The 11,753-nt window shown below is 43.6% G+C and overlaps 1 protein-coding gene and 1 long non-coding RNA gene across 3 annotated transcripts; one reads left to right on the forward strand and one right to left on the reverse strand.

Moving 5' to 3' along the window:
• Positions 1-586: 586 nt before the first annotated feature.
• On the reverse strand, positions 587-1,581 carry LOC134160239 (uncharacterized). The gene is made up of 2 exons (XR_009963485.1): positions 1,458-1,581; positions 587-672 (listed from the first exon to the last, which is right to left on the reverse strand). It is a non-coding gene; the product is annotated as an uncharacterized LOC134160239 (long non-coding RNA).
• A 1,976-nt stretch (positions 1,582-3,557) lies between these two features.
• Positions 3,558-11,751, forward strand: CHRNA3 (cholinergic receptor nicotinic alpha 3 subunit). Of its 2 annotated transcripts, none has more exons than XM_062612266.1 (6): positions 3,558-3,760; positions 5,759-5,898; positions 5,978-6,022; positions 6,820-6,929; positions 8,109-9,120; positions 10,572-11,747. In XM_062612266.1, the coding sequence occupies exons 1-6, from the start codon at positions 3,706-3,708 to the stop codon at positions 10,698-10,700; spliced, it is 1,491 nt and encodes a 496-aa protein (XP_062468250.1). In that variant the 5' UTR covers positions 3,558-3,705; the 3' UTR covers positions 10,701-11,747. The 2 variants fall into 2 exon arrangements, with proteins under 2 accessions (XP_062468250.1, XP_062468249.1); XM_062612265.1 differs by having other exon boundaries at positions 3,573-3,760; positions 10,651-11,751.
• The last annotated feature ends 2 nt before the right edge of the window (positions 11,752-11,753 follow it).

Below are 11,753 nucleotides of genomic sequence, written 5' to 3' on the forward strand. Positions count from 1 at the left end.
TTCTCTTCAGACAACTGAAACAACAATTGTAAGATGAGATGGGGCACAAGCAGCCCCCCAGGAGCAGAGGGGTGCCTTCACTCACACAGGAAGATGCTCCCCTATGTTAGGTTATATGCCAGGAGCTGATGTGGCACAGAGCATCACCAGCACACATGCACACACGGCCCCAGCTGCTTTCTCCACTCAGGTGGAAGCCAGAGAAGCTGCCAGGACTGTGCAGACAATGTAAAGGTGAAGCCCCTTTAAATCCCACAATAAACCTGAACAGTGAATCTGAAAGAGGCAGCACAGACTTTAAATGCTTCTGTGAGCTACTACACACCTCTGCAGGGCAGGAGGGAGAGGGACTCACCCAGCCAAGCAACCAGGAGCAAGTTAGCCATGGAACCTACATCTACCTGGCCGACACCGGACCCATGCAGAGCGGAAACCCCTCTCTCTGCTCTTTTCACCCAGCACCAACAGCACTTTTGGCTCTGTCCCACTCTCACCCTCCTACCAATCATCACTTCTCTCCCCAGTCCCTTCTTCTTACCCTCTCCCTCACTACCTGAATGCAACTGAAATGAGGCTTCCAGTACTCCCATCTCACAGTTGGCCTTATCTTTATGAGCAGTAATGACTGATGGCACTTGGCTCTGTAACTGCAGCCTTCAGCTGAATTATCCCCTACACAGACAAAAGTTTCAGGAAGGATTTGGCAGCTCAGCTAACAGCTAACACAGAGCACACTCAGACGGAGACCTCAAACCTAGAAAAAGCTTTCAAAAAGCACCTCATTGTCCCCCAGCAGATCCCTGCAGAACTAGAGCTCCTCATCCAGGGCTCTCGTGCTTTCCATCCACTGTGCCCACTTACTCCTTTTTTCCACCGTAAGTAAAGCAGTATGCTCTTCCCTAGTTACGTTCTTGGAAACCACCACTGTACTTTTTTTCCAAGTTTCCAGAAATAATTCCATCTATAGAAAACTTCAGAATGGAAAATTTCACCCCAAGTCCTCAAATTTGGAAAGCTCTGACCTCCTAAAACTGTGCTTTCAAAACAGGAAATGCTTTTTTTGCCTAACCCTCAGCAGCTCCACTTACGTAATACCCAGCAGTGTTCCCAGTTTAACTGGGCAATGAATTGCAGGGCTTTCTGATAGGGGTTTTTGGCAAAATCTCAAAAATAAAATATTTCTGAGGAAAACAAAACATTAAAAAGGTCATTTGGTGGCTAAAATGAATGAGAGAATGTCCTAGCTCATCAAACAAAATCAATTCCAACATTTCCAATTTTCAGGTGGTTTACAAGAATGTTTTACATTAAAATAAAAGAAGAAGAATGAAAGTGGTCATGCAAAAAGCATTTTTTCACTAGAACTGTTTTCCAGTGGCAATGTGGAACCAGGCTTTGCTTTTCTACTTGAAGAAAAACCTCGGTTGGCTTCCTCCCCATTCCCTACCATTACAAACCTCTTTGAATCTGACCAAAGCTGTCTTCCATCAGAACACACAGAATTGTCACCACCACCACACACAGGTACCATCTGTGTCCAGGGGAGCTGATCTGGGACTGCTTCTGCACCCTTGCAGCCACTAGAGAGAAAAGCAGTATTGGCTTTTTATAGAGGGAGCATCAACACCCCAGACAAAGGTGGAAAAATACTCTTCTTCTCATCACCTGAGTGGATTAAGATTTGATCTTAACAAAGCAAACCACCTCTAAAAAGTGGTGTGTTTACTAAAAAGAAAAGGCTATGTGGTCTGTTACTGCAGATCTTGTTGGGTAGATTAGCTTCCCCCTCCCATACAAATTCTTCTATGTGGTTCTGCAATGCAGTATGGTGATGCCATCTTCTCACATCACTCTCCCTAGCCATAAAAATATATTCTACCACAAACCTGAGTGGATTTCACCAGGAGCTCCAACATGTGATGTTAGAAACAAAATACCTGCACATACAGACACCACTGAAAATCTCAGTAACATGGCAAATAAATCTAAAATGCCTGTACATCTTGATGCAACAGCTCTTTGCTACCTTTGCAGATCAGGTGTCTCCAAGTTACTCAGTTTAAGCACTGGCTTTTGGGGAATATGGGTTATGATCCAATCTGCGAAACTTTAGTTCATTTCTAATTGGGACAAAAAAGAAACAAACAAAATCTCAGTTATAATACTACTTATACACGAAAACCAAGAAGGCAGAAAGGGAAAACATCTCATCTCTATGCCCTGCAAAGGCAAAAACATGTATCCACAAAGGGTTAAGCTGAAAGACCAAGCAGCTGACTTCTCTGGAAAAAAAGAGATAATAAAGAAATAAATCAAATGGACAGTAAAGGCTATTTCCTCCAAGCTAATAGAATTACAGAAATTATCATAAGAGCATGTGTCTGGGGATGGAGTGAATGATGCTCTGAGAGACAGGGCAAACAGGATAAACAAGCTCTGTGCCAAGAGCAGCTGAGCTGAACCCGCTCTGGTGCTCTTTCTCCCAGTGCTACCTCTTGATGCAGTGCCAAAAGGGGTCATTATTTATCCTTCCCTAACGGCAGGGAGTGAAGCACCTACTGGGTGCAGCCTCCAGTCCCACAGGGCTTCCCCCTGGTAATTTCTAAAAACAAAGGTGGAACCCCACATTTTTCTCCCCTCTCCCTCCCCCCCTCCTTCCCCTCCACACAGACTGCCCAGGTGTGTGCAGCCACCACTGCATGAATGAGCTTTCCATTACCTGGTCATTCAATGTTGGGCAAAAAGTGACATAAAAGCTAACAAGGAAGCTGATGGGCACCTGTGAAATGAGCCACTGTACAAATCATGACTTCACAATTGAACTTCAAATTCAGCTCCCCATTCTTTCCCATCTCCTCTGCCCTGAACAATAAGGTTTTGTGGGATCAAGCTGGCATTCTATGCCCTTATTCCCCTTCCTAAATTTCTAATCCATCAAAATACGATCAGTCCAAAGACAGTTATTCTCAGGAGTTTAGTCAAGCTGGACCTCCTACTCAAACCCCTGGCTCTTGACAGATCTCAGCTGCTATGTACATCGCTCTGGGCTTAGATCCTGTCAGCAGTAGTACATGCCTTTAATTACTCCTGGGAGTAGCACATCGTTTTTATACAGTTATGCACCTAGCACATGCACTTGCAAGATGAGACACAGGCAAGGAAAAAAACCTCAACATGAACAGCAGAATTGGAAATTCAGGTCCCATGATCGCAGTTCACTGCTAAATCAGGCATCCCTAATGTCAATACCCATTTCAGCACAATTCAATTATAAGAGTTTTATTAATTAAACTTCTCCTAGTAGACTGGCATGAGCTTCTGATAGAGAAGGATCCTGTACAGCAGCTGACTGGAAAAATCTTTAGCATTGTCAAATTACCAGGTTCATTTATGCACCAGTTTAAGAACTTCTTCCTATTATCCTTGCCAGAAGACTGCTCCTTTCCTACAATAACATCTGGTTTGCCTGCAATTTATTGGCCATTTCCAATGATCTGACAGCCCGCGTAGGTAGAAAGGGGGCAGCACAGCAAACCTAATGGGATCTCACTGCACAGAACTGCACGCAGGGTCCTGCCGGCTGCTGCTTCCAGGCATTTCACGCATCGGAGGAGCGGAGCTCGCTGTACTTCCCAAGCTCGGGCAATCCTAGCAGCTAAGCTCATCTTCAACAGCATCTGTCGACAGGCAGTAATTCCTAACACCATGGAGAGCATGCAGGCTCTCCTGCTAACTGCTGCTGTTTGCTCTCTCTGTCTAGGTGAGTGATCCTCCATTTGTTTATTCGGGGTTGGTGAAGGGGTGGGTGAAAAGGTGAACAGATGGCTTTGGTGCAAATGATTTTGAAGAAGTGCTGGAGCTCCCTCCGAACCAATTGATACTTGTACAGAATCCCAGTACAGCTCTTTTTGTTACACAGTTTGCTGTGGTTGGTGTGGTTTGGGGTTTTATTTTAATTTCTCCTTGTAGAGTAGTTAAATAGTCCTGATTCCAAATGCCAACCAGGACACACAAAGCCATTTTAACATTATAAAAAGAAAGCACCTTACATATTAAGGTGTGGTTTCGCATACTGTGGAGAAGACCACAAGAAAACGACAACATTAAACAGCTGCAAACAGCACACCTTTTCTCTGCAGATCTGGAAAACACCAAACCATTAAAATAAAGCACCAAAACAAACATAAATGCCCTTCTCTTAGATACAGTGGATGCTACATGTAATTAGAGTGCTGCAGACACCTAAAAAGGCTGGTAATTTTGGACTGACTACAGTAAAGAGTCATTAAGATCAAGCTGTAAAATCATTTGCCTAAAAGATTTGGGAGTATTTATTCCAGGACATACTGATCTAAGACATACAAGATACCCATAGATAATAAGGGCAAGGTTAGCAGCTAAAAAGTATAAAATAAATGTGTTCAGTTTTTGGTTAACAAGTTGGCTTGAATGATTTCACTGATCTGAAAACGAAATTGCCCTCCAAGTGAACAAGAGAAGGGGAAAGGGAACAAAGAAATAAAGACAAGAAAGAGCTTTCACCTGAATACAGTTTCACATAAGGGGGACCCTGTTGTCTCAGGAAGAGGGGAGCTCGTATAAAGTAACATCTGCCTTGTGGAACACCATGGATCAGTCACCTGCAGACACTCCTGCCTCCCATTCTTTCTCTTCTGAAAACCAACTGGCTGGCAAAATGTAAATGTGCCCTTGCAAACATTGTAGATTTATATTTGTGATTCAAACGAACTGCAGAATATGTTCAACAGACTTCAGTTCTGTGCCTCTCCTGAACTGGCACAGTGTCATCCATAAATGACAAATGGGCATTTTATTAGTTTGTTTTCCATTTGGAGTGCTTGAGGGTGTGTTGCCCAGGAGAGAATTTAAAAGAGAGACCCCTAAAAGCGGCTTTTAAATAGTGTGCAGCTGTCAGGATGGTTATTGCCTAGCTACCTATTGCTAGAACAAAAAGGCAGTGTGAAACACAGGCTCCAAAACAGCTGAAAGACCTTGTTGGTTAAATATTTCAAATCACAGCTTTTCTGTTGGCCACAGGACCCCATGAACAGCAGTTTTCAGCGGCAAAATGGACAACAGGAATATATTATAAATAAAAATATGAATAATAAATGGGTAATCAGCACATTTCTTTAAATGTGTTGAAAAGTCTTTGAATATAGAGGTTAATCAAATTTTATCCCCCCCCTTTTTTTCCATATTCCAAAAAGCAGGCTGCTGTATCACTCTAACATGCAATCCTGGCTCAGGCTGGAAAGCAGAGTTCTCATTTCCTGGGAATCGTATTGCAAAACACACCCCAGCGGCTCACAAGCAGCCTGGTCCATCAGGTCACACTTCTCCCCTGCTCTCCAGAGCCCTGCAGCTTTGGCAGGTCTAGGGCCCTAGGCCTCTGAGGAGAAAGTGCTTTTTGCATCTCCACTTCTCTAGTAACTCCCTCTAACTAGTTTTTGAACCCCACTGCAGAGATACACAGGAGAAAAACTCTGTCATAGCACTGCCTTTCACTGCTTTCCCTCTCCCAGCCTAAGCAAACGCCAACCGTGACACACTCCCGCCCGCTTTGGCGAGGCTCGGCCTTTCCCCAAGCACCACACGGTGCCAAGCACTCAATACCCAGCCACGCAGGTACCAGCTGCGGCTCCCCCGCTCCGGCCGAGCCTCCCCACACGGGGGGGGCCGCAGCCCGGGGGCCGCGCACTGCCCCGCGGCGCTGACCCCGCGGTGCCCTCCGCAGGCTGCGGCGGCTCGGAGGCCGAGCACCGGCTGTACGCGGCCCTCTTCGAGAACTACAACCAGTTCGTCCGGCCCGTCAAGAACGTCTCGGACCCCGTCATCATCCAGTTCGAGGTGTCCATGTCCCAGCTGGTGAAGGTGGTGAGTACCCGCCCCGCCGGGGCAGGGCCGCTGAAGGCGGGAGGGCCGGCGCCTCAGCCGACACACGTCTCCTTTCCAGGATGAAGTCAACCAGATCATGGAAACCAACCTGTGGCTGAAGCACGTAAGTAGAGCTCACCGCACACCGGCGGCACCAACCCGACCGCGGTCCCCACCGCGTCCCCTCAGCGCCGCCCCGCGGCGGGAATGCCGCTGCCGCCGCCGAGCGCTGCCCGGCGCGTTGCTGCCCCCCAGCGGCCGCCGAGCGCTGAGGGAGGCCCCGCGCCGGTCCCGCCGCGCCGCCGGCCCGGGGCCTGTGCAGCCTCCGGGGAGCGAGAGCGAACCAGCAACATTGACTTCGCTCAGAAGGGCCTTTATGGGTTAAACACGCAGTCACTCACTGCTGCAATCTGCTTAAAACCGTCTTGATTCCTGCCTTCAGCTTCACATCCAGCTTCGCTGAACTGGGTTTAACGAGCCCTAGTGAAGACAACTGCCACGTAATGGAGCAATGACACCTCCAGCTCTTTCTCCACCTGCTACCCAGGGTCCTTCACTCACTGCTCACACCTGGGTGTGAAAACACCCCGTGTTCTGACCACCTCACACATACGTGGCGTTTTGAGACCTCAGTATTGAAGTCCTACACTCTCTGGCAAAAGAGTGTCTTATTCCGTCTTTCACCTTATTTCAGCTACCGAGTAGACATTCCTGGCACACACAGTCACACATCTGAGCCATGTCTAGACCAATGGGCCCATCCACAATCTCCATGTGAATAAAGAGCAGACATATGTTTGATACAGAAACATCAAATCATTGTAGCATCCAAAATAAAACAACTCCAGAAGCAATATGCCAGCTCTTGGTTTGAGTCTAGCCCACTGAAACCTAACACAGACTCATTTCTTCTATAATTAGATCTGGAATGACTACAAGCTTCGGTGGAATCCAGCGGACTATGGAGGCGCTGAATTCATCCGAGTACCATCTGGCCAGATCTGGAAGCCAGATATTGTATTATATAACAAGTAAGACTCTTGCATGTTTATCTTCATAATTTGGGAAGATGAGGGGTGATGTTAAGACTTTAAAATTAGCAGCAGGTTCACTGGATGAACTAAAAAGCCTGGTTTGCACCTGTGCCCCCATCACCCTATTGCTGTGCTCACCTCTGTGCCATCCGCATCAGCACCTCTCAGCAGGAGCCAGCTCCTCACCTGGAGCTGCAGGCTGCAGGCCAGAGCAACCTCTCCTTTTCCCCTTCACAAGCACCCACTTTTATTATTATTTTATTGCTGTCCTCAGAGTAGCTGACAAGAAATTCCCTTAGACCGGACAGTTCTTGTCTGGGGGTCAGACCTCAACTGAAAACCCCTGCAAATTCTAGCTTTCAAACTCACAATTTGACACCTTTGCAATAATAGCTTTGGCGTACAAAGGACACAGGTGAAGTTTACTTTGGATGTCAGTTTCTGAAACCTCGAGAAGCCAGATCATAACTAAATGGATCCCTCTGCTAGGTAAGTGTCATGGTTTAAGCACCATGACAGTAGGGAAGCAGTACTCAGGCAATGGATTTCGCCACACACATCCAAAACTGAGGTCTGTGGAACAATAGGGATGACAGTCCTTTTCTAACTATGGCCTTAAAACTTTAATTACCTTTTTAGTTTTACTTTCTCATATAAATGACTGAAATTGTCACACAGATCTAAGATCCACATGGTCAGGACAGCAATATGGCACTTAAAAAAAACCCTCACCAAATACACTCGTTATGCAAAGATGCACCCCAACCCTAATCCCTCTTTTCATAATTACTACCTGCACTGTTCACAGAAGAGGTGGAAACAGCAGTACTCCAGCTATCCTCTGATCAGCCCTTTGCTCTGATGTGCTTGCTCTAGAATAGAATAGAACAGTTGAGTTGGAAGGGACCTACAAGGATTATCTATTGGTCTGTCATTTGCAATCTTCTATTTGCAGTTTTGCATATTGATTGCACTGAGCCATGTTATTTATACAGCTATTTAACTATGCAAATTGGTGACGGCCACTGACTCAGGCCTGCACATGGAATCCAGTTCCATGTCAAAGTGTACTTACTGACTTTCCCAGAACAGATTAAAGAGTTAGTGCATATGATCTGAATGTATGAAACTACTAGAGTAGTCGCATTCTAATTGTTGTTTTTATTTGCTTCACAGTGCAGTTGGGGATTTCCAGGTTGATGACAAGACAAAGGCCCTATTAAAATACACAGGTGATGTGACCTGGATCCCTCCAGCTATATTTAAAAGCTCATGTAAAATAGATGTAACCTACTTCCCATTTGACTATCAGAACTGCACCATGAAGTTTGGCTCCTGGTCTTATGATAAAGCCAAAATTGACTTAGTTTTGATTGGCTCTACAATGAACCTGAAAGATTACTGGGAGAGTGGAGAATGGGCTATTATTAAAGCTCCTGGCTATAAACATGACATCAAATACAACTGCTGTGAAGAGATATATCCAGACATCACATATTCTCTTTACATTAGGCGTTTACCTTTATTCTACACTATCAATATGATTATTCCATGCCTGCTGATTTCTTTTCTGACTGTGTTAGTTTTCTACTTGCCTTCAGACTGTGGTGAGAAGGTGACACTCTGCATATCAGTCCTTCTATCTTTAACAGTGTTCCTTCTTGTTATCACAGAAACCATACCTTCTACTTCCCTGGTAATTCCACTTATTGGGGAATACCTCCTTTTCACCATGATATTTGTAACTCTATCTATCGTCATTACAGTCTTTGTACTTAACGTGCACTACAGGACACCCAAGACACACACAATGCCGGTGTGGGTGAGAACCATTTTCTTGAACTTACTTCCCAGGATCATGTTTATGACAAGGCCTGCCAGTGATGATGATAATAATCAGAAGCCAAAACCATTTTTCACTTCTGAGTTTTCAAACTTAAATTGCTTCAACAGTTCCGAAACCAAATGCTGCAAAGATGGCTTTGTATGTCAAGACATGGCATGCAGCTGTTGTCAGTACCAGCGAATGAAGTTCTCTGATTTCAGTGGCAATCTCACAAGAAGTTCAAGCTCCGAGTCTGTAGATCCTCTGTTTTCGTTTTCAGTTCTGTCACCAGAAATGAGAGATGCTATTGAAAGTGTTAAATATATTGCAGAAAATATGAAAATGCAGAATGAAGCAAAAGAGGTAAGAACATATTTTACTGTTACTCAAACTGCAGACACCATTTGCCATTAGTGTGTTTTGTAAGAAAGAGATCTCAAACCCCCCACAATACATGCACCCCCAGGGAAAAAGAAAGGACACCACAAACCATTATTTTATACACCTACCCAAGCTGTATGACAAACATGCAGGTTTGAATGTAGATCACTTTGGGGTCCAGCTCTGTTGCACAACATTCTCTTTATTGACAACACACACACTAAGCGAGTCACGTCAAGGTAACCACCACACGTGAGTATCTATCCTATGAGACTTGGGGTGAGGATTTTCCAAGTTATAATCTTAACAGTGGAATTTGTTGACTATGGTCTTTAGAAAGTTACATGCTCTCTTCCAGAGCTTACCAGCAATAACAAAGGACTTAAGAATAAACGTCCTTCACAGTTATTGTGCTGCTGCAGCAAAGAAAGGCACTGTAGCTAAATGAGACAACTGCTGCAAGACAGGAACCATGATCTCTCTTAAGACTGCGTCTTAAGGCAATGAAAACAAAGTTTTCTTTCTACGTGCTCCTCAAACATATTAAGAGCAGTAGCCACACCACCACAGTCATCACTCAATTTCAATCTTATGTGCTACGGCATTTAAAGTTAGAATAAAGTTGCTTTGTTTATGTCAAAATCAGAACTTTAGAGTAAGTGGGCATAGAAAATATGGGGCTGGTTTAGTTGAGCTTTTTTAAAGTGTGCCTTAACAAACAAGTTCTAAGCTAAAAAGCACAACATTTCAAAAGCAATAAATGTATTATTCATATATAAGCCTTCCTGAAGAAAAATGAAGCAAAAGTTGAAATTGTAATCTCAAGAGTAACTCCAATGATCATGTAATGTAGTTACTGTTAATATACAACATTTGTTATATTCTAGTGTGCCTCCTGTTACCATGCCCACTCAAAAAAAAAAAAAGAGAGAGATCTGGGTTTTGGAAACTTGGTTCCCTCCCTGCATGGGAGGTAAAGAGATGGATTTTACATCACGCATGGTAACAATTAAATTTCAGCACTACAACTAATTATATACCCATTAACCTTTGTCTTCTTATCATCAAAGACCAGTAGAAGCAGCCTCTTCAGTAGTTTTCTGGGCAAACCTGATCACCTAAGAATGTAAAGTTTTCACTTTCATTTTTGGCATACAGTGAGAAGTCATACCTTATGAAGTCCAGTGTCTTAGCAAATAACTTTCTGTACATGAAGAAGTAGCTTTTGGCTTTGCCACAAATAGCACATCCAAATAAAGCTTCTTCAAGATTAGCTAATTTGTCCATGAAAACAGACATATGCAAGTTGTGCATATATGAAAGACATCTACAAGGGAAAAAGCCATGTGTTTCCTTCCTAAGGTGGTACCAACTGCTGATGCAAGTTACTGATCTAATAAACATGCCTACTTGTTATTCCATTTATTTTTCAGATTCAGGATGACTGGAAATACGTTGCCATGGTAATTGATCGTATTTTTCTGTGGGTTTTCATCCTGGTATGTATTCTAGGAACAGCAGGATTGTTTTTACAACCTTTGATGGCTGGAGATGAAATGTAAAGATTAAATAGAGCGTTGTGACATCAAATAAAACTTTCGCTGAGCAACTCCACACCCCCACCACAGCACCCGATGTCTCTTCTGTGTTGCAGAATAAGGATCTCTCTTGGCCTCAACTTTGCTTGACCAAGAAGGCTTTGTTAAAAACATGAAAACACAAAAAAAGAAAATATTTTAAACCTTTAAAACAGCTAATCTCAAAGTAATACAAGCTATGCTTGACAGCTGCTTCTTGCAATAACTGCAAAAGATGTAGGCAGCACACCAAACACCATAGGAATGGTTTAAGAAGAGGATTGACAAAGAAACTGAAAATTACTTGAATATTTGAAAGTCGAGACAGGTTGAAGGCTACTGGATTTGTTTCCATAAGTCTGGTGCCAAGTGTCTCCAGAGTATGACAGGATCTTCTGGAATTAAGTTCAGACTGAATTCAGTGAATGCCCTCATGAGGACAAAATGTTTTAGAAAACATGCATACCAAATTGATAGAATGCAGACATTGCCACCTGGTGTATAAACTGAAACAAACAGTGGGAGGAAAGGACCAAGGGGAGGTTTATTACAAAAGGAAAATGAATAGGTAAATCATAGGCGGTAGTAATAAAGCAGCCAGAATGTAAAGTCTGTGCATTCGTGTATTTCAGTGTATGAGAAGGCTGCCAGAAAAAACAAGCTATTCAAACCTAATAATGTTTAAAACTATGTACAGGACGCACACTAAGATGCAGTGTGCAGGTTATGCAAAGGATCAAAATATTTTGATAGGGTAGTTTGGATGCAGAAGCATCCTTCTATAGCGAAGTGTTCTATGACAAGGGAAAGCAGGTAGCTGCACAATAGTCCTGTAAAGCATGCAAAAATTGCTTCTTAGGCATACTTTGGTTTTAAAATCAGTAACTGCAGATAATTTAAGAGCATGAATAAAGAATGCAACTAAATACTGCAACGAGAAAATGTTTTGTACGTATATGAACTTTTGTCCCTGTACCAAACTGGAAACTTTTTGGAAATACAGTGTATCAAGTGGTGTAACACAGATGAAAATAAAGA

Source organism: Pezoporus occidentalis, unplaced genomic scaffold (assembly GCF_034315485.1).
Source record: "Pezoporus occidentalis ecotype Australia unplaced genomic scaffold, CSIRO_AGI_Poc_V1 ctg159, whole genome shotgun sequence".
Lineage (NCBI taxonomy): Eukaryota > Metazoa > Chordata > Aves > Psittaciformes > Psittacidae > Pezoporus > Pezoporus occidentalis.